This window comes from Xenopus tropicalis, chromosome 4 (assembly GCF_000004195.4).
Source record: "Xenopus tropicalis strain Nigerian chromosome 4, UCB_Xtro_10.0, whole genome shotgun sequence".
Taxonomy (NCBI): domain Eukaryota; kingdom Metazoa; phylum Chordata; class Amphibia; order Anura; family Pipidae; genus Xenopus; species Xenopus tropicalis.
The window spans coordinates 1,686,799-1,709,592 of NC_030680.2; the positions used below are offsets into that span (position 1 = coordinate 1,686,799).

General features: G+C 46.7%; 1 protein-coding gene across 2 annotated transcripts in view; it reads right to left on the reverse strand.

The window, feature by feature from the left end:
- The window catches only part of LOC116410225 (hemicentin-1-like), a 67,895-nt gene that overhangs the window by 21,173 nt on the left and 23,928 nt on the right, over nt 1-22,794 (reverse strand). Inside the window, exons 4-5 of one of the 2 annotated variants that reach the window (XM_031900341.1) lie at nt 20,859-20,966; nt 2,318-2,791 (exon numbers count right to left, since the gene is read on the reverse strand). In XM_031900341.1, coding sequence (XP_031756201.1) covers nt 2,318-2,791; nt 20,859-20,966 — 582 coding nt within the window. The remainder of the gene's footprint in view (nt 1-2,317; nt 2,792-20,858; nt 20,967-22,794) is intronic. The other variant, XM_031900342.1, reaches the window with a different exon arrangement.

Here is a 22,794-nt window from a genome sequence, read left to right on the forward strand (position 1 = left end):
TGATGCCAAGAGCTCATCCCCTTATACCAGCGAACTCCCAGGAGTTTTGGGTGGAAGGAATGGATTCTGCAGGATACGTGGTCTCTTTGCCCACAGATAAGAACCTCTGATGATGTCTGTATGGGATCCAACTCTGGGAGAGCTAAATACAAAAGGGTCAGTGTATTTTTGCCAATGTAACTTACCAGCAGAGCTTGTTCCATATATAAGGATAAAGCAGAATATACATGGGAAATAAAGAAACAGATATAGATATAAAGAAAAGGACTTTACCTAAAACCTGCATTTCCATACGTTTCTCGGCTGTATGTTCTGTGGCGTAATGGTGAGTTCCTACAGACGTACTGGAGCCCCGTGATCCCCCCCTGACTGTGGGCTTCAGGGTCACGTTGCTTAGGAAGTAGTTGAGAATGATCTTCTTCTTCTCCCTCTTGTTTTTCATATTCTGCCAGCTCCATGTAAATATCTTGGGTCACAGATGGTGGATGTACCTTTAATCCCAGCACAGAAGTTCTGTTTTCCTGACCCAGTGGATCCACTTTTCAGCCAAGTAACAGAGAGCGGCTTTGGCTTGAACCCATAGATGGGGCAGGTCAGGGTCAGGGATTCCCCCTGGAGGATACGGAGCGGGGATACGATTTTGGGATATCTTGGGTTGACTAGTAGTAATAAAGGAAAATAACATTAGAAATGAGACATTGGCTATACAGTAACTCATTACATGGGGATCTAGAGTAGAACGACATACAGCAGATCTCCTTGTCAGGATAGAGATCTACAATGAGCTTTTGTTGCTCTCAGACTCACATTGGTCACTGCTCCTCATATAATATGTTTCTGCTCACAGAGAAGACCCAATTACATTTGGTAACAATGAACCCCAAGTTCTAGTGGGCATGTTAGCAGGTACCAGAAATAATAACCCAGTAACTTCATCTGTCTGTCAGTGGGGACTCCCGGCACCCTACATTTACGATCTTCTCAACACACTATCAATAGAATGGCCTACACCAGTGATCCCCAACCAGTAACCCTGGGGCAACATGTTGGATGTTGCTCTCAGTGCCCCCAAACCAGGGAGTTATTTTTGAATTCCTGACTTGGGGGCAAGTTTTGGTTGAATAAAAACAAGATTTCCTGCCAAATAAAGCCCCTGTAAGCTGATAGGGTGCATAGAGGCCCCTAATAGCCAATCACAGCCCTTATTTGGCTCCTCCATGAACTTTTATGGTGCTTGTGTTGCTCTTGAAGCCTTTCTACATCTGATTGTGGCTCCCGAGTAAGAAAGGTTGGGGACCTCCGCCTACAGTATATATTTCATGTCTACTCTCTGGTACTAGTACCTTCCATACTTACCCAACTTGGACTCTCTCTCTCAAGTGGGCCCTCAGTGTTCTGTGTGTGTGTGTACAGAGAGATACCATAAAACTACGGCACATAGGGATTCCCCTGTACTAAGCACAATTCAGCAGGAACAGCCCCCTAAGTTTGCCCATAGCCTGTACAGAGAGATACCATAAAACTATGGCACATAGGGATTCCCCTGTACTAAGCACAATTCAGCAGGAACAGCCCCCTAAGTTTGCCCATAGCCTGTACAGAGAGATACCATAAAACTATGGCACATAGGGATTCCCATGTACTAAGCACAATTCAGCAGGAACAGCCCCCTAAGTTTGCTCATAGCCTGTACAGAGAGATACCATAAACTATGGCACATAGGGATTCCCCTGTACTAAGCACAATTCAGCAGGAACAGCCCCCTAAGTTTGGCCCATAGCCTGTACAGAGAGATACCATAAAAACTATGGCACATAGGGATTCCCCTGTACTAAGCACAATTCAGCAGGAACAGCCCCCTAAGTTTGCTCATAGCCTGTACAGAGAGATACCATAAAACTATGGCACATAGGGATTCCCCTGTACTAAGCACAATTCAGCAGGAACAGCCCCCTAAGTTTGCTCATAGCCTGTACAGAGAGATACCATAAAACTATGGCACATAGGGATTCCCGTGTACTAAGCACAATTCAGCAGGAACAGCCCCCTAAGTTTGCTCATAGCCTGTACAGAGAGATACCATAAAACTATGGCACATAGGGATTCCCGTGTACTAAGCACAATTCAGCAGGAACAGCCCCCTAAGTTTGCTCATAGCCTGTACAGAGAGATACCATAAAACTATGGCACATAGGGATTCCCGTGTACTAAGCACAATTCAGCAGAAAAAGGTCAAGTGTAAAGTGGTATATTAAAATTACATCATACAAGAGGCTTACTAGCAGGTAGTAAACATACAAATAGGAATAACTATTACCTCCCCTGACCTCCAGCCGACAGGACACAGAGATGGGGCCCCTCAGGGCAGAGTGAGTGACCCTCACAGTCAGTTCTGCCCCATCATCTTCCTCTATGTCGGGGGTTATACGGATTGTGCACTGACAGTTGGAAATACGAGATTTACTTGTTGTTATTACAGGAACCATTTCCACTCGCAGCGCCCTCTGTGCCGGGGGCAGATATTGCACATTCCCATTTCCCATTAACCCCTCTCTCTCTGGCGCAATAACCACACGCTGCTCATCTCTGGGATGCGCCACTGGGGCAGCGGAACCAGTTTGGGCCTCAGAATCCCAGGAGTAAATTTCCATCACTTCTCCCCCATTTCTTTGCAAACACAATGTAATTCTGATGGGTTTGGGTCGGAACTCAGAGATCTGGCAGGAGAGAGTCGCCTCGTTCATATGCACCAAATGTTCCGCTCCGGTAATGGGAGAGAGTTTGGGGGGTTCTGTTAAAATATGAAAACACAAAAGTCACTGTAATGTATTAGTGATAAGAGACATCACTCTGGGTATTTATATAACAACAAGAGACATACTGGGGCCCCAACTGCTATGGAAGTACAATTCTAAAATGGCAGGAAGTTTGGGGAGTGTGAATTATGTGGCCCCCCCGGGAACATGACTGTAACAGGGACACGTGGGGGCACTTTTAGTTTCCTTAACAAATCTCTTTATATTCCAAACATTCAATAACCCAACACAATTACACACAGTATCTCTCTGTGGGACACTGGGCAGTAAGTTGGGCTCTGCCCCTCGGTGCCGGGGCTCTTACCTGTCCCTTAGGCCCCTCCCCCTGCGCACCCCACACCTTAATCAATTTGTCAATTAAGAGATAGGTTAATGTCACGGACAGTGACCCAAACCCCACATAGGAATGACCGCCAGGGGGCTCCAAGGGTCAGAGGAGGGAGTAGACTGGTAAGGAGACTGGAAGGATGATTGCTCACAAAACAGTTTATTAAGCCAACAAAAGAAACAATAACCTTTGTATAGAACAGGCAGGATAACAAGGTAATGCAACTTACTGGCTCAGGAGGAATGTATCAAAAACATAGAGAACAAGTAACCAGCAAGGAACTGGGTCCAGAATCAGGATCAAAACACCAAGGAACATGGACAGGGTGTCTGCCCAGCAATAGGGACAAGGGTCAGGGTGACAGGGACCTAGGAACTGGCAAAGTGAGGAACCAGGTCAGGGTTTAAATAAGGGCTCTGTGCTGGGAACACACTAGGGATTGGCTGAACCACCAATTAATAAAGAGCAGCTGAGTGTAATTACCAGCACTAGAGATAGAAACCTCAGAACAGTCTATACCTCCAACCTGTCTATATAGGAAAGATGTAAGGCAACAAACTGCAATACACCAGGTACCTGGTTCCAACCCCAGCAAAGGAATGGGCAGAGGGAACGTACATTACAGGTACTTGAATACATTGCAAATCACAATACAGGTATAAGACCTTTCATGTTGGAGCAGTAAGGCTCAACATAGAAAGGGTTAAGTTTTCAATTTAGAAGTCTGCTTGGAATCCACATTTGAAGGAAACCCCTCATGGTAGGGGGTAATTCACAAATACCCCCTAAATGACACTGAAGTCGGGTTGGCTGGCGAGGTGGGAAGAGCCAGAATAATCAACAAGGGAACCAAATTACCCTCCCTATGCTACAGGGGGAATCTGTCTCAGGGCAGATTCTGAGCTAATATTTCTCTGGGCCCATAGAATAAATACCTTTTACTAATAATAAAAATCATGGCGCTCAGTCATTAGCCTGTATGTGAGTGGATAGATAGGTCAGTGTGGGTCTGTATGTGAGTGGATAGATAGGTCAGTGTGGGTCTGTATGTGAGTGGATAGATAGGTCAGTGTGGGTCTGTATGTGAGTGGATAGGTCAGTATGGGTCTGTATGTGAGTGGATAGGTCAGTATGGGTCTGTATGTGAGTTGATAGGTCAGTGTGGGTCTGTATGTGAGTGGATAGGTAGGTCAGTATGGGTCTGTATGTGAGTGGATAGATAGGTCAGTGTGGGTCTGTATGTGAGTGGATAGGTCAGTGTGGGTCTGTATGTGAGTGGATAGGTCAGTATGGGTCTGTATGTGAGTTGATAGGTCAGTGTGGGTCTGTATGTGAGTGGATAGGTCAGTATGGGTCTGTATGTGAGTGGATAGGTCAGTGTGGGTCTGTATGTGAGTGGATAGGTCAGTATGGGTCTGTATGTGAGTGGATAGGTCAGTGTGGGTCTGTATGTGAGTGGATAGATAGGTCAGTGTGGGTCTGTATGTGAGTGGATAGGTCAGTGTGGGTCTGTATGTGAGTGGATAGATAGGTCAGTGTGGGTCTGTATGTGAGTGGATAGGTCAGTATGGGTCTGTATGTGAGTGGATAGGTCAGTATGGGTCTGTATGTGAGTGAATAGGTCAGTGTGGGTCTGTATGTGAGTGGATAGATAGGTCAGTATGGGTCTGTATGTGAGTGGATAGATAGGTCAGTATGGGTCTGTATGTGAGTGGATAGATAGGTCAGTGTGGGTCTGTATGTGAGTGGATAGATAGGTCAGTGTGGGTCTGTATGTGAGTGGATAGATAGGTCAGTATGGGTCTGTATGTGAGTGGATAGATAGGTCAGTGTGGGTCTGTATGTGAGTGGATAGATAGGTCAGTGTGGGTCTGTATGTGAGTGGATAGATAGGTCAGTATGGGTCTGTATGTGAGTGAATAGGTCAGTGTGAGTCTGTATGTGAGTGGATAGATAGGTCAGTGTGGGTCTGTATGTGAGTGGATAGGTCAGTATGGGTCTGTATGTGAGTGGATAGATAGGTCAGTGTGGGTCTGTATGTGAGTGGATAGGTCAGTGTGGGTCTGTATGTGAGTGGATAGGTCAGTGTGGGTCTGTATGTGAGTGGATAGGTCAGTGTGGGTCTGTATGTGAGTGGATAGGTCAGTGTGGGTCTGTATGTGAGTGGATAGGTCAGTGTGGGTCTGTATGTGAGTGGATAGGTCAGTGTGGGTCTGTATGTGAGTGGATAGGTCAGTATGGGTCTGTATGTGAGTGGATAGATAGGTCAGTATGGGTCTGTATGTGAGTGGATAGATAGGTCAGTGTGGGTCTGTATGTGAGTGGATAGGTCAGTGTGGGTCTGTATGTGAGTAGATAGGTCAGTGTGGGTCTGTATGTGAGTGGATAGGTCAGTGTGGGTCTGTATGTGAGTGGATAGATAGGTCAGTGTGGGTCTGTATGTGAGTGGATAGATAGGTCAGTGTGGGTCTGTATGTGAGTGGATAGGTCAGTGTGGGTCTGTATGTGAGTGGATAGATAGGTCAGTGTGGGTCTGTATGTGAGGGGATAGGTCAGTGTGGGTCTGTATGTGAGTGGATAGGTCAGTGTGGGTCTGTATGTGAAGGGGATAGGTCAGTGTGGGTCTGTATGTGAGTGGATAGGTCAGTGTGGGTCTGTATGTGAGTGGATAGGTCAGTGTGGGTCTGTATGTGAGTGGATAGGTCAGTGTGGGTCTGTATGTGAGTGGATAGGTCAGTGTGGGTCTGTATGTGAGTGGATAGATAGGTCAGTGTGGGTCTGTATGTGAGTGGATAGGTCAGTGTGGGTCTGTATGTGAGTGGATAGGTCAGTATGGGTCTGTATGTGAGTGGATAGATAGGTCAGTGTGGGTCTGTATGTGAGTGGATAGGTCAGTATGGGTCTGTATGTGAGTGGATAGATAGGTCAGTGTGGGTCTGTATGTGAGTGGATAGGTCAGTGTGGGTCTGTATGTGAGTGGATAGGTCAGTGTGGGTCTGTATGTGAGTGGATAGATCAGTGTGGGTCTGTATGTGAGTGGATAGGTCAGTATGGGTCTGTATGTGAGTGGATGGGTCAGTGTGGGTCTGTATGTGAGTGGATAGGTCAGTGTGGGTCTGTATGTGAGTGGATAGGTCAGTATGGGTCTGTATGTGAGTGGATAGGTCAGTATGGGTCTGTATGTGAGTGAATAGGTCAGTGTGGGTCTGTATGTGAGTGGATAGATAGGTCAGTGTGGGTCTGTATGTGAGTGGATAGATAGGTCAGTGTGGGTCTGTATGTGAGTGGATAGGTCAGTGTGGGTCTGTATGTGAGTGGATAGATAGGTCAGTGTGGGTCTGTATGTGAGTGGATAGGTCAGTGTGGGTCTGTATGTGAGTGGATAGATAGGTCAGTGTGGGTCTGTATGTGAGTGGATAGGTCAGTGTGGGTCTGTATGTGAGTGGATAGGTCAGTGTGGGTCTGTATGTGAGTGGATAGGTCAGTATGGGTCTGTATGTGAGTGGATAGGTCAGTATGGGTCTGTATGTGAGTGAATAGGTCAGTGTGGGTCTGTATGTGAGTGGATAGATAGGTCAGTGTGGGTCTGTATGTGAGTGGATAGATAGGTCAGTGTGGGTCTGTATGTGAGTGGATAGGTCAGTGTGGGTCTGTATGTGAGTGGATAGATAGGTCAGTGTGGGTCTGTATGTGAGGGGATAGGTCAGTGTGGGTCTGTATGTGAGTGGATAGGTCAGTGTGGGTCTGTATGTGAGGGGATAGGTCAGTGTGGGTCTGTATGTGAGTGGATAGGTCAGTGTGGGTCTGTATGTGAGTGGATAGGTCAGTGTGGGTCTGTATGTGAGTGGATAGGTCAGTGTGGGTCTGTATGTGAGTGGATAGGTCAGTGTGGGTCTGTATGTGAGTGGATAGATAGGTCAGTGTGGGTCTGTATGTGAGTGGATAGGTCAGTGTGGGTCTGTATGTGAGTGGATAGGTCAGTATGGGTCTGTATGTGAGTGGATAGATAGGTCAGTGTGGGTCTGTATGTGAGTGGATAGGTCAGTATGGGTCTGTATGTGAGTGGATAGATAGGTCAGTGTGGGTCTGTATGTGAGTGGATAGGTCAGTGTGGGTCTGTATGTGAGTGGATAGGTCAGTGTGGGTCTGTATGTGAGTGGATAGATCAGTGTGGGTCTGTATGTGAGTGGATAGGTCAGTATGGGTCTGTATGTGAGTGGATGGGTCAGTGTGGGTCTGTATGTGAGTGGATAGGTCAGTGTGGGTCTGTATGTGAGTGGATAGGTCAGTATGGGTCTGTATGTGAGTGGATAGGTCAGTATGGGTCTGTATGTGAGTGAATAGGTCAGTGTGGGTCTGTATGTGAGTGGATAGATAGGTCAGTATGGGTCTGTATGTGAGTGGATAGGTCAGTGTGGGTCTGTATGTGAGTGGATAGATAGGTCAGTGTGGGTCTGTATGTGAGTGGATAGGTCAGTGTGGGTCTGTATGTGAGTGGATAGGTCAGTGTGGGTCTGTATGTGAGTGGATAGGTCGGTGTGGGTCTGTATGTGAGTGGATAGGTCAGTGTGGGTCTGTATGTGAGTGGATAGGTCAGTGTGGGTCTGTATGTGAGTGGATAGATAGGTCAGTGTGGGTCTGTATGTGAGTGGATAGGTCAGTGTGGGTCTGTATGTGAGTGGATAGGTCAGTGTGGGTCTGTATGTGAGTGGATAGGTCAGTGTGGGTCTGTATGTGAGTGGATAGATAGGTCAGTGTGGGTCTGTATGTGAGTGGATAGGTCAGTGTGGGTCTGTATGTGAGTGGATAGATAGGTCAGTATGGGTCTGTATGTGAGTGGATAGATAGGTCAGTATGGGTCTGTATGTGAGTGGATAGATAGGTCAGTGTGGGTCTGTATGTGAGTGGATAGGTCAGTATGGGTCTGTATGTGAGTGGATAGGTCAGTGTGGGTCTGTATGTGAGTGGATAGATAGGTCAGTGTGGGTCTGTATGTGAGGGGATAGGTCAGTGTGGGTCTGTATGTGAGTGGATAGGTCAGTGTGGGTCTGTATGTGAGTGGATAGGTCAGTGTGGGTCTGTATGTGAGTGGATAGGTCAGTGTGGGTCTGTATGTGAGTGGATAGGTCAGTGTGGGTCTGTATGTGAGTGGATAGGTCAGTGTGGGTCTGTATGTGAGTGGATAGGTCAGTATGGGTCTGTATGTGAGTGGATAGATAGGTCAGTGTGGGTCTGTATGTGAGTGGATAGGTCAGTGTGGGTCTTTATGTGAGTGGATAGGTCAGTATGGGTCTGTATGTGAGTGGATAGATAGGTCAGTGTGGGTCTGTATGTGAGTGGATAGGTCAGTATGGGTATGTATGTGAGTGGATAGATCAGTGTGGGTCTGTATGTGAGTGGATAGGTCAGTGTGGGTCTGTATGTGAGTGGATAGGTCAGTATGGGTCTGTATGTGAGTGGATAGGTCAGTGTGGGTCTGTATGTGAGTGGATAGATAGGTCAGTATGGGTCTGTATGTGAGTGGATAGATAGGTCAGTGTGGGACTGTATGTGAGTGGATAGGTCAGTGTGGGTCTGTATGTGAGTAGATAGGTCAGTGTGGGTCTGTATGTGAGTGGATAGGTCAGTGTGGGTCTGTATGTGAGTGGATAGATAGGTAAGTATGGGTCTGTATGTGAGTGGATAGGTCAGTGTGGGTCTGTATGTGAGTGGATAGGTCAGTGTGGGTCTGTATGTGAGTGGATAGGTCAGTGTGGGTCTGTATGTGAGTGGATAGGTCAGTGTGGGTCTGTATGTGAGTGGATAGGTCAGTGTGGGTCTGTATGTGAGTGGATAGGTCAGTGTGGGTCTGTATGTGAGTGGATAGGTCAGTATGGGTCTGTATGTGAGTGGATAGATAGGTCAGTGTGGGTCTGTATGTGAGTGGATAGGTCAGTGTGGGTCTGTATGTGAGTAGATAGGTCAGTGTGGGTCTGTATGTGAGTGGATAGGTCAGTGTGGGTCTGTATGTGAGTGGATAGATAGGTCAGTGTGGGTCTGTATGTGAGTGGATAGGTCAGTGTGGGTCTGTATGTGAGTGGATAGATAGGTCAGTATGGGTCTGTATGTGAGTGGATAGATAGGTCAGTATGGGGTCTGTATGTGAGTGGATAGGTCAGTGTGGGTCTGTATGTGAGTGGATAGATAGGTCAGTGTGGGTCTGTATGTGAGGGGATAGGTCAGTGTGGGTCTGTATGTGAGTGGATAGGTCAGTGTGGGTCTGTATGTGAGGGGATAGGTCAGTGTGGGTCTGTATGTGAGTGGATAGGTCAGTGTGGGTCTGTATGTGAGTGGATAGGTCAGTGTGGGTCTGTATGTGAGTGGATAGGTCAGTGTGGGTCTGTATGTGAGTGGATAGGTCAGTATGGGTCTGTATGTGAGTGGATAGGTCAGTGTGGGTCTGTATGTGAGTGGATAGGTCAGTGTGGGTCTGTATGTGAGTGGATAGGTCAGTATGGGTCTGTATGTGAGTGGATAGATAAGTCAGTGTGGGTCTGTATGTGAGTGGATAGGTCAGTATGGGTCTGTATGTGAGTGGATAGATCAGTGTGGGTCTGTATGTGAGTGGATAGGTCAGTGTGGGTCTGTATATGAGTGGATAGGTCAGTATGGGTCTGTATGTGAGTGGATAGGTCAGTGTGGGTCTGTATGTGAGTGGATAGATAGGTCAGTATGGGTCTGTATGTGAGTGGATAGATAGGTCAGTGTGGGTCTGTATGTGAGTGGATAGGTCAGTGTGGGTCTGTATGTGAGTAGATAGGTCAGTGTGGGTCTGTATGTGAGTGGATAGGTCAGTGTGGGTCTGTATGTGAGTGGATAGGTCAGTGTGGGTCTGTATGTGAGTGGATAGATAGGTCAGTGTGGGTCTGTATGTGAGTGGATAGATAGGTCAGTATGGGTCTGTATGTGAGTGGATAGATAGGTCAGTATGGGTCTGTATGTGAGTGGATAGGTCAGTGTGGGTCTGTATGTGAGTGGATAGATAGGTCAGTGTGGGTCTGTATGTGAGTGGATAGGTCAGTGTGGGTCTGTATGTGAGTGGATAGGTCAGTATGGGTCTGTATGTGAGTGGATAGATAGGTCAGTGTGGGTCTGTATGTGAGTGGATAGGTCAGTATGGGTCTGTATGTGAGTGGATAGATAGGTCAGTGTGGGTCTGTATGTGAGTGGATAGGTCAGTGTGGGTCTGTATGTGAGTGGATAGGTCAGTGTGGGTCTGTATGTGAGTGGATAGGTCAGTGTGGGTCTGTATGTGAGTGGATAGGTCAGTGTGGGTCTGTATGTGAGGGGATAGATAGGTCAGTGTGGGTCTGTATGTGAGTGGATAGATAGGTCAGTGTGGGTCTGTATGTGAGTGGATAGGTCAGTGTGGGTCTGTATGTGAGTGGATAGGTCAGTGTGGGTCTGTATGTGAGTGGATAGGTCAGTGTGGGTCTGTATGTGAGTGGGTAGATAGGTCAGTGTGGGTCTGTATGTGAGTGGATAGGTCAGTATGGGTCTGTATGTGAGTGGATAGGTCAGTGTGGGTCTGTATGTGAGTGGATAGATAGGTCAGTGTGGGTCTGTATGTGAGTGGATAGATAGGTCAGTGTGGGTCTGTATGTGAGTGGATAGATAGGTCAGTATGGGTCTGTATATGAGTGGATAGGTCAGTATGGGTCTGTATGTGAGTGGATAGGTCAGTGTGGGTCTGTATGTGAGTGGATAGATAGGTCAGTGTGGGTCTGTATGTGAGTGGATAGATAGGTCAGTATGGGTCTGTATGTGAGTGGATAGATAGGTCAGTGTGGGTCTGTATGTGAGTGGATAGGTCAGTGTGGGTCTGTATGTGAGTGGATAGATAGGTCAGTATGGGTCTGTATATGAGTGGATAGGTCAGTATGGGTCTGTATGTGAGTGGATAGGTCAGTGTGGGTCTGTATGTGAGTGGATAGATAGGTCAGTGTGGGTCTGTATGTGAGTGGATAGGTCAGTATGGGTCTGTATGTGAGTGGATAGATAGGTCAGTGTGGGTCTGTATGTGAGTGGATAGATAGGTCAGTGTGGGTCTGTATGTGAGTGGATAGGTCAGTATGGGTCTGTATGTGAGTGGATAGATAGGTCAGTGTGGGTCTGTATTTGAGTGGATAGATAGGTCAGTGTGGGTCTGTATGTGAGTGGATAGATAGGTCAGTGTGGGTCTGTATGTGAGTGGGTAGATAGGTCAGTGGGGGTCTGTATGTGAGTGGATAGGTCAGTGTGGGTCTGTATGTGAGTGGATAGGTCAGTGTGGGTCTGTATGTGAGTGGATAGATAGGTCAGTGTGGGTCTGTATGTGAGTGGATAGGTCAGTGTGGGTCTGTATGTGAGTGGATAGGTCAGTGTGGGTCTGTATGTGAGTGGATAAGTCAGTATGGGGTCTGTATGTGAGTGGATAGGTCAGTGTGGGTCTGTATGTGAGTGGATAGGTCAGTGTGGGTCTGTATGTGAGTGGATAGGTCAGTATGGGTCTGTATGTGAGTGGATAGGTCAGTGTGGGTCTGTATGTGAGTGGATAGGTCAGTATGGGTCTGTATGTGAGTGGATAGGTCAGTGTGGGTCTGTATGTGAGTGGATAGGTCAGTATGGGTCTGTATGTGAGTGGATAGGTCAGTATGGGTCTGTATGTGAGTGGATAGATAGGTCAGTGTGGGTCTGTATGTGAGTGGATAGGTCAGTATGGGTCTGTATGTGAGTGGATAGGTCAGTATGGGTCTGTATGTGAGTGGATAGGTCAGTATGGGTCTGTATGTGAGTGGATAGGTCAGTGTGGGTCTGTATGTGAGTGGATAGGTCAGTATGGGTCTGTATGTGAGTGGATAGGTCAGTGTGGGTCTGTATGTGAGTGGATAGATAGGTCAGTGTGGGTCTGTATGTGAGTGGATAGATAGGTCAGTATGGGTCTGTATGTGAGTGGATAGATAGGTCAGTGTGGGTCTGTATGTGAGTGGATAGATAGGTCAGTATGGGTCTGTATGTGAGTGGATAGATAGGTCAGTGTGGGTCTGTATGTGAGTGGATAGATAGGTCAGTATGGGTCTGTATGTGAGTGGATAGATAGGTCAGTGTGGGTCTGTATGTGAGTGGATAGGTCAGTATGGGTCTGTATGTGAGTGGATAGATAGGTCAGTGTGGGTCTGTATGTGAGTGGATAGATAGGTCAGTATGGGTCTGTATGTGAGTGGATAGGTCAGTGTGGGTCTGTATGTGAGTGGATAGCCAGGTCAGTATGGGTCTGTATGTGAGTGGATAGGTCAGTGTGGGTCTGTATGTGAGTGGATAGATAGGTCAGTGTGGGTCTGTATGTGAGTGGATAGGTCAGTATGGGTCTGTATGTGAGTGGATAGGTCAGTGTGGGTCTGTATGTGAGTGTATAGCCAGGTCAGTATGGGTCTGTATGTGAGTGGATAGGTCAGTGTGGGTCTGTATGTGAGTGGATAGGTCAGTGTGGGTCTGTATGTGAGTGGATAGGTCAGTGTGGGTCTGTATGTGAGTGGATAGGTCAGTATGGGTCTGTATGTGAGTGGATAGGTCAGTGTGGGTCTGTATGGGAGTGGATAGATAGGTCAGTGTGGGTCTGTATGTGAGTGGATAGATAGGTCAGTGTGGGTCTGTATGTGAGTGGATAGATAGGTCAGTGTGGGTCTGTATGTGAGTGGATAGAAAGGTCAGTATGGGTCTGTATGTGAGTGGATAGATAGGTCAGTGTGGGTCTGTATGTGAGTGGATAGGTCAGTATGGGTCTGTATGTGAGTGGATAGGTCAGTGTGGGTCTGTATGTGAGTGGATAGATAGGTCAGTGTGGGTCTGTATGTGAGTGGATAGATAGGTCAGTGTGGGTCTGTATGTGAGTGGATAGATAGGTCAGTATGGGTCTGTATGTGAGTGGATAGATAGGTCAGTGTGGGTCTGTATGTGAGTGGATAGGTCAGTATGGGTCTGTATGTGAGTGGATAGGTCAGTTTGGGTCTGTATGTGAGTGGATAGATAGGTCAGTATGGGTCTGTATGTGAGTGGATAGATAGGTCAGTGTGGGTCTGTATGTGAGTGGATAGGTCAGTGTGGGTCTGTATGTGAGTGGATAGATAGATCAGTGTGGGTCTGTATGTGAGTGGATAGGTCAGTGTGGGTTCTGTATGTGAGTGGATAGATAGGTCAGTGTGGGTCTGTATGTGAGTGGATAGGTCAGTGTGGGTCTGTATGTGAGTGGATAGATAGGTCAGTGTGGGTCTGTATGTGAGTGGATAGATAGGTCAGTGTGGGTCTGTATGTGAGTGGATAGGTCAGTGTGGGTCTGTATGTGAGTGGATAGGTAGGTCAGTGTGGGTCTGTATGTGAGTGGATAGGTCAGTGTGGGTCTGTATGTGAGTGGATAGGTCAGTGTGGGTCTGTATGTGAGTGGATAGGTCAGTGTGGGTCTGTATGTGAGTGGATAGATAGGTCAGTGTGGGTCTGTATGTGAGTGGATAGGTAGGTCAGTGTGGGTCTGTATGTGAGTGGATAGGTCAGTGTGGGTCTGTATGTGAGTGGATAGGTCAGTGTGGGTCTGTATGTGAGTGGATAGATAGGTCAGTGTGGGTCTGTATGTGAGTGGATAGGTAGGTCAGTGTGGGTCTGTATGTGAGTGGATAGGTCAGTATGGATCTGTATGTGAGTGGATAGGTCAGTGTGGGTCTGTATGTGAGTGTATAGATAGGTCAGTGTGGGTCTGTATGTGAGTGGATAGGTAAGTGTGGGTCTGTATGTGAGTGGATAGGTCAGTGTGGGTCTGTATGTGAGTGGATAGGTCAGTGTGGGTCTGTATGTGAGTGGATAGGTCAGTATGGGTCTGTATGTGAGTGGATAGGTCAGTGTGGGTCTGTATGGGAGTGGATAGATAGGTCAGTATGGGTCTGTATGTGAGTGGATAGATAGGTCAGTGTGGGTCTGTATGTGAGTGGATAGATAGGTCAGTGTGGGTCTGTATGTGAGTGGATAGATAGGTCAGTGTGGGTCTGTATGTGAGTGGATAGATAGGTCAGTGTGGGTCTGTATGTGAGTGGATAGATAGGTCAGTATGGGTCTGTATGTGAGTGGATAGGTCAGTATGGGTCTGTATGTGAGTGGATAGGTCAGTGTGGGTCTGTATGTGAGTGGATAGGTCATTGTGGGTCTGTATGTGAGTGGATAGGTCAGTGTGGGTCTGTATGTGAGTGGATAGATAGGTCAGTGTGGGTCTGTATGTGAGTGGATAGGTCAGTGTGGGTCTGTATGTGAGTGGATAGGTCAGTGTGGGTCTGTATGTGAGTGGATAGGTCAGTGTGGGTCTGTATGTGAGTGTATAGATAGGTCAGTGTGGGGTCTGTATGTGAGTGGATAGATAGGTCAGTATGGGTCTGTATGTGAGTGGATAGGTCAGTGTGGGTCTGTATGTGAGTGGATAGGTCAGTGTGGGTCTGTATGTGAGTGGATAGGTCAGTGTGGGTCTGTATGTGAGTGGATAGGACAGTGTGGGTCTGTATGTGAGTGGATAGGTCAGTGTGGGTCTGTATGTGAGTGGATAGGTCAGTGTGGGTCTGTATGTGAGTGGATAGGTCAGTGTGGGTCTGTATGTGAGTGGATAGGTCAGTGTGGGTCTGTATGTGAGTGGATAGGTCAGTGTGGGTCTGTATGTGAGTGGATAGATAGGTCAGTGTGGGTCTGTATGTGAGTGGATAGGTCAGTGTGGGTCTGTATGTGAGTGGATAGGTCAGTGTGGGTCTGTATGTGAGTGGATAGGACAGTGTGGGTCTGTTTGTGAGTGGATAGGTCAGTGTGGGTCTGTATGTGAGTGGATAGGTCAGTGTGGGTCTGTATGTGAGTGGATAGGTCAGTGTGGGTCTGTATGTGAGTGGATGGGTCAGTGTGGGTCTGTATGTGAGTGGATAGGTCAGTGTGGGTCTGTATGTGAGTGGATAGGTCAGTGTGGGTCTGTATGTGAGTGGATAGATAGGTCAGTGTGGGTCTGTATGTGAGTGGATAGATAGGTCAGTATGGGTCTGTATGTGAGTGGATAGGTCAGTGTGGGTCTGTATGTGAGTGGATAGATAGGTCAGTATGGGTCTGTATGTGAGTGGATAGATAGGTCAGTGTGGGTCTTTATGTGAGTGGATAGGTCAGTGTGGGTCTGTATGTGAGTGGATAGGTCAGTGTGGGTCTGTATGTGAGTGGATAGATAGGTCAGTATGGGTCTGTATGTGAGTGGATAGATAGGTCAGTGTGGGTCTGTATGTGAGTGGATAGATAGGTCAGTGTGGGTCTGTATGTGAGTGGATAGGTCAGTGTGGGTCTGTATGTGAGTGGATAGGTCAGTATGGGTCTGTATGTGAGTGGATAGGTCAGTGTGGGTCTGTATGTGAGTGGATAGGTCAGTGTGGGTCTGTATGTGAGTGGATAGATAGGTCAGTGTGGGTCTGTATGTGAGTGGATAGATAGGTCAGTGTGGGTCTGTATGTGAGTGGATAGGTCAGTATGGGTCTGTATGTGAGTGGATAGGTCAGTGTGGGTCTGTATGTGAGTGGATAGATAGGTCAGTATGGGTCTGTATGTGAGTGGATAGGTCAGTGTGGGTCTGTATGTGAGTGGATAGATAGGTCAGTGTGGGTCTGTATGTGAGTGGATAGGTCAGTATGGGTCTGTATGTGAGTGGATAGATAGGTCAGTGTGGGTCTGTATGTGAGTGGATAGGTCAGTATGGGTCTGTATGTGAGTGGATAGGTCAGTGTGGGTCTGTATGTGAGTGGATAGGTCAGTGTGGGTCTGTATGTGAGTGGATAGGTTCAGTGTGGGTCTGTATGTGAGTGGATAGATAGGTCAGTGTGGGTCTGTATGTGAGTGGATAGGTCAGTATGGGTCTGTATGTGAGTGGATAGGTCAGTGTGGGTCTGTATGTGAGGGGATAGGTCAGTGTGGGTCTGTATGTGAGTGGATAGATAGGTCAGTGTGGGTCTGTATGTGAGTGGATAGGTCAGTGTGGGTCTGTATGTGAGTGGATAGGTCAGTATGGGTCTGTATGTGAGTGGATAGATAGGTCAGTGTGGGTCTGTATGTGAGTGGATAGGTCAGTATGGGTCTGTATGTGAGTGGATAGATAGGTCAGTGTGGGTCTGTATGTGAGTGGATAGGTCAGTGTGGGTCTGTATGTGAGTGGATAGATAGGTCAGTGTGGGTCTGTATGTGAGTGGGATAGGTCAGTATGGGTCTGTATGTGAGTGGATAGGTCAGTGTGGGTCTGTATGTGAGGGGATAGGTCAGTGTGGGTCTGTATGTGAGTGGATAGATAGGTCAGTGTGGGTCTGTATGTGAGTGGATAGATAGGTCAGTGTGGGTCTGTATGTGAGTGGATAGGTCAGTGTGGGTCTGTATGTGAGTGGATAGATAGGTCAGTGTGGGTCTGTATGTGAGTGGATAGATAGGTCAGTGTGGGTCTGTATGTGAGTGGATAGGTCAGTATGGGTCTGTATGTGAGTGGATAGATAGGTCAGTGTGGGTCTGTATGTGAGTGGATTGGTCAGTATGGGTCTGTATGTGAGTGGATAGATAGGTCAGTGTGGGTCTGTATGTGAGTGGATAGGTCAGTATGGGTCTGTATGTGAGTGGATAGGTCAGTGTGGGTCTGTATGTGAGTGGATAGGTCAGTGTGGGTCTGTATGTGAGTGGATAGGTCAGTGTGGGTCTGTATGTGAGTGGATAGATAGGTCAGTGTGGGTCTGTATGTGAGTGGATAGGTCAGTATGGGTCTGTATGTGAGTGGATAGGTCAGTGTGGGTCTGTATGTGAGGGGATAGGTCAGTGTGGGTCTGTATGTGAGTGGATAGATAGGTCAGTGTGGGTCTGTATGTGAGTGGATAGGTCAGTGTGGGTCTGTATGTGAGTGGATAGGTCAGTATGGGTCTGTATGTGAGTGGATAGATAGGTCAGTGTGGGTCTGTATGTGAGTGGATAGGTCAGTATGGGTCTGTATGTGAGTGGATAGATAGGTCAGTGTGGGTCTGTATGTGAGTGGATAGGTCAGTGTGGGTCTGTATGTGAGTGGATAGATAGGTCAGTGTGGGTCTGTATGTGAGTGGATAGGTCAGTATGGGTCTGTATGTGAGTGGATAGGTCAGTGTGGGTCTGTATGTGAGGGGATAGGTCAGTGTGGGTCTGTATGTGAGTGGATAGATAGGTCAGTGTGGGTCTGTATGTGAGTGGATAGATAGGTCAGTGTGGGTCTGTATGTGAGTGGATAGATAGGTCAGTGTGGGTCTGTATGTGAGTGGATAGATAGGTCAGTGTGGGTCTGTATGTGAGTGAATAGGTCAGTGTGGGTCTGTATGTGAGTGGATAGATAGGTCAGTATGGGTCTGTATGTGAGTGAATAGGTCAGTGTGGGTCTGTATGTGAGTGGATAGATAGGTCAGTGTGGGTCTGTAAGGGAGTGGATAGGTCAGTGTGGGTCTGTATGTGAGTGGATAGATAGGTCAGTGTGGGTCTGTATGTGAGTGGATAGGTCAGTGTGGGTCTGTATGTGAGTGAATAGGTCAGTGTGGGTCTGTATGTGAGTGGATAGGTCAGTGTGGGTCTGTATGTGAGTGTATAGATAGGTCAGTGTGGGTCTGTATGTGAGTGGATAGGTCAGTGTGGGTCTGTATGTGAGTGGATAGGTCAGTATGGGTCTGTATGTGAGGGGATAGGTCAGTGTGGGTCTGTATGTGAGTGGATAGGTCAGTGTGGGTCTGTATGTGAGTGGATAGGTCAGTGTGGGTCTGTATGTGAGTGGATAGGTCAGTGTGGGTCTGTATGTGAGTGGATAGGTCAGTATGGGTCTGTATGTGAGTGGATAGGTCAGTGTGGGTCTGTTTGTGAGTGGATAGATAGGTCAGTGTGGGTCTGTATGTGAGTGGATAGATAGGTCAGTGTGGGTCTGTATGTGAGTGGATAGGTCAGTGGGTCTGTATGTGAGTGCATAGATAGGTCAGTGTGGGTCTGTATGTGAGTGGATAGATAGGTCAGTATGGGTCTGTATGTGAGTGGATAGGTCAGTGTGGGTCTGTATGTGAGTGGATAGATAGGTCAGTATGGGTCTGTATGTGAGTGGATAGATAGGTCAGTGTGGGTCTGTATGTGAGTGGATAGGTCAGTGTGGGTCTGTATGTGAGTGGATAGGTCAGTGTGGGTCTGTATGTGAGTGGATAGATAGGTCAGTATGGGTCTGTATGTGAGTGGATAGATAGGTCAGTGTGGGTCTGTATGTGAGTGGATAGATAGGTCAGTGTGGGTCTGTATGTGAGTGGATAGGTCAGTATGGGTCTGTATGTGAGTGGATAGGTCAGTGTGGGTCTGTATGTGAGTGGATAGGTCAGTGTGGGTCTGTATGTGAGTGGATAGGTCAGTATGGGTCTGTATGTGAGTGGATAGGTCAGTGTGGGTCTGTATGTGAGTGGATAGGTCAGTGTGGGTCTGTATGTGAGTGGATAGGTCAGTATGGGTCTGTATGTGAGTGGATAGGTCAGTATGGGTCTGTATGTGAGTGGATAGGTCAGTATGGGTCTGTATGTGAGTGGATAGGTCAGTGTGGGTCTGTATGTGAGTGGATAGGTCAGTGTGGGTCTGTATGTGAGTGGATAGGTCAGTATGGGTCTGTATGTGAGTGGATAGGTCAGTGTGGGTCTGTATGTGAGTGGATAGGTCAGTATGGGTCTGTATGTGAGTGGATAGGTCAGTGTGGGTCTGTATGTGAGTGGATAGGTCAGTGTGGGTCTGTATGTGAGTGGATAGCTAGGTCAGTGTGGGTCTGTATGTGAGTGGATAGGTCAGTGTGGGTCTGTATGTGAGTGGATAGGTCAGTGTGGGTCTGTATGTGAGTGGATAGGTCAGTGTGGGTCTGTATGTGAGTGGATAGATAGGTCAGTATGGGTCTGTATGTGAGTGGATAGATAGGTCAGTATGGGTCTGTATATGAGTGGATAGGTCAGTATGGGTCTGTATGTGAGTGGATAGGTCAGTGTGGGTCTGTATGTGAGTGGATAGGTAGGTCAGTGTGGGTCTGTATGTGAGCGGATAGGTCAGTGTGGGTCTGTATGTGAGTGGATAGGTAGGTCAGTGTGGGTCTGTATGTGAGCGGATAGGTCAGTGTGGGTCTGTATGTGAGGGGATAGGTCAGTGTGGGTCTGTATGTGAGTGGATAGGTCAGTATGGGTCTGTATGTGAGTGGATAGATAGGTCAGTATGGGTCTGTATGTGAGTGGATAGATAGGTCAGAGACATTGCAAAGCTCCACCCACCCTTTGCATATTCACTGATCTTTAAGTAGCTCTGCTGTGTCAGTGAAGTCAGAGCCACATAATGAAGAGTCTAAACCGGAAGCTGCATAATCTCTGGGTAGAGCACAGTTTTCAAGCAGTTATGGACATATTTGAACCCAAAGTTATTAAAATAGAGGCCCTTACTTCTATTTTACATTATTTTACATGGTTTAGTGTGTAGGGACCCATAGGGTTAAGTGCCCTATGGCTTCATATCCCTACCTTTCCTTATCTGTACTGTTATATGGCAGAGCCCTCTACACTCAGGTTACAGTTTTTAAGCTATCCTTAATAGGTTTAGCCCATTTAACCACTCCCCTTGGGGACTATATAGTGTCTTGCAAGGAGGAGTGTCTTCCTCTTTGGCTGCCGGGCTGCTACCTGAAGCACCACTCCATTGAGCCTGGGTACAGATCTGGCCCAGTAGCCACATCCATCTAAATTAAGTCGGGGACAGGGCCCCGTGAACGAGAACAAGCCAGCACAGTCAGAAGCATTTCATAGCACCCTCTAGGAGTGGTGAGCCTAGTCAGCTTATTTAGTAAGGGCAGCACTAGCCCCATCAAAGGAGTTGTTAAAGGGTTTAGCCTACCCCGGCTCTGTTTGCCTTTCTGAAGGGACCGGTTTAGATGCAGGATTCAGGAAGGTGCTGTGCCCCTGAACCATAGTCGTCTGGAAACATTCCCTACAGCAAGGGTATTCATCTCAGGTATCCAGCTAATACTCTGCACTTCTCCATACTGGGTTGTACTGTTCCTAAAGGTCACAACTGTTATTCTCTACTGTGATCATCCTTATCTACTGTGTCTGTGAGTATATACCCTGTTGCACTATTTCACCATTGTATTGGACAATAAAGTATTATCCAGTTATTCTGCAAGAGCTCCTGGCATCCTATTACTTTAATCTACTGCACAACACCAGTGTGAGTTGTAGTTTAACTACATCCTATAGCCCCAGACATAGCTCCCACTTAGCGGAGGCCCATTCTGGGAAAGGGGGTTGCTGTAACACATGCTCTAATGTTCCACTAGCCTGGTAATAATACCCCTATTAAGCCAAACAAGTGTTATAAGTGCATTGTAAAAATGTATGGTATATATCCCCTTTATGTAAATAAACAGTAAAATATAAAGTTCAGGGTCACTATACCTCTTATAGTTTTTCTTCTACATCTGAGAGAGGAACAAATGGCAGCAAATAACAGGGACCACCCACCCCATTCTCACCCCTTAATATTCACTGTGCAGTTTATTTAATGATAAATGGAAGTTGCCATGGATACCCCCCGTCGCTGGTTTATACAAGGGCAGTGCCAGGACATGATGCCCCTGTGCCAGTTACAGGGCTCACCTTTCCGCCAGAACATAATGTAGAGATAAATGATCAGAGCCGCAAGTGCGACTGCAATGGCCGCTCCAACCACAGCTATAATAATTTGGCTTTTTGGGGTATCTGGCTCTGTAATGAGAAAAAATACAGGTAAGAGAAAGTTACACATGGCAGGGAGGCATCTCCCATTGAGATTCTAAGCAAATCATTCTAACTTTTCTCTGTAGCAACAAATCAAAACCCTGTACTTGATCCCAGCTGAGCTGAGTCTATATTGGGGCAAAATGATTCTATTGGATTTATTTAAAGGAGAAGGAAAGGTAAAAACTCAGTCACTTTATCAGAAAGGTCTATGTAAATACAGCCACAAGCACTCACAGAAACTGCACCTCTATTAAAGGAAACAGGATTCCTTCTCTCCTTTTTTGTAAAAATGTTCTTCTGTATCAGACTTCCTCTCCTTTAGGGCTCCTTCAGGTTTGGGGCATGAGTCTGTGCAACACTCTCCTCTCCCCCATTCCTTAGGAATGTGTGATCTAAGCTTCCAATGGCCAGAGCTGCAGCAGGAAGCTACTGAGACCAAGCTTAAACAAACAGAGGGATCTTCTAGGGCTGTTACTCAGGCAGGTAAAGGTTTCTGCAGAATAAATATAGTGTTCTAGGTGGCACTAATGTGGCAAATCTATTGGCAGGAACATGTCAAAATGGCTTTCCTTCTCCTTTAAGTTCATCGCATAATTGTTAGCAGCCTGAAATTATACTGATCCACATTGCAGAAAACTTAAACATAATGAAACGTGATCACACTTTTTGGTGGATATAGCTCTTACCCACAGTGACGGTGGGTCCAGGTGCTCATGCCCCAGACCATTCAGCGCAGGGAGTCATCACAGGAAACCAATTATGAAAATAGGCAGGCACTCCGGATTGTTTGTTGAAAAAAGGTGCAAAATAGTAGAAAAATGCAGCCAGTAGAAAATAATTAATTAAAAAATATAAATTTTATTCTATCCATATGTAAAAGCAGATAGCCTTACGCGTTTCATACCAATAGGGTACTTAGTCATAGGCTGAATACATTGAACACAATACACAATATTTAAAGGCAAATTTGACCAATGAAATACGCTTTGCAATTAACCAATCAGACCAAAGGGTCATGTGGCTAGGGAAAGTGGATAAAAAGTCATAAATTTACATAGGGATATATTAAGCATTGTATACATTGAATTGGTGTATAACCATAAAAAGGCTAGATTTAAGTACTTATACATAACAGGTAACATCATAGTCATAGTTAAGTCCATGTGGTTGTCGAGTTTTTAGGAAGAAAATCCACTTAGTTTATTTTCTAATTAGAACCAAAGAGATATCGCCCCCTCTAGGGCTAGGGATGGCTCTATCTATCCCTATAACCTGTAGAAAGGACAGGGATCTATTGGAGCATTCAGAGAAATGTTTTGCAACAGTGGTGTGACTGTTGACATTAGTAATGTTCAGTACATGTTCCCTTATTCTATCTTTTAACTTTCTACATGTCTGACCTACATATTGTTTCATGCACTTAGTGCAAGTAAGGAGATATATGACGTTTTTAGTATTGCAATTAATGAAGTGTTTTATCTGATATTTTTTCATGGTCATAGAAGAGATAAACGAATCCGTTTTTTGTATATAGTTACAAGTGATACATTGACTGGATCCACACTTATAGCACCCTTTTGTAGACAACCATGTAGTTGTCGGCTGTCTGGTGTGTATTAAACTTTGACATCCGTGGTGGGCAAGTTATTTGAAGGCTTGTTAAGGGATCACATTCAAAATTATGTAGTGGAGAATGGCATTATGGGTAGGAATCAGCATGGCTTTATGAAGGACAGGTCATGTCAGGCCAATTTAATTGCTGGACAGTGGGGGGCAGTAGTGGGACAGTGGGGGGGCAGTAGTGGGACAGTGG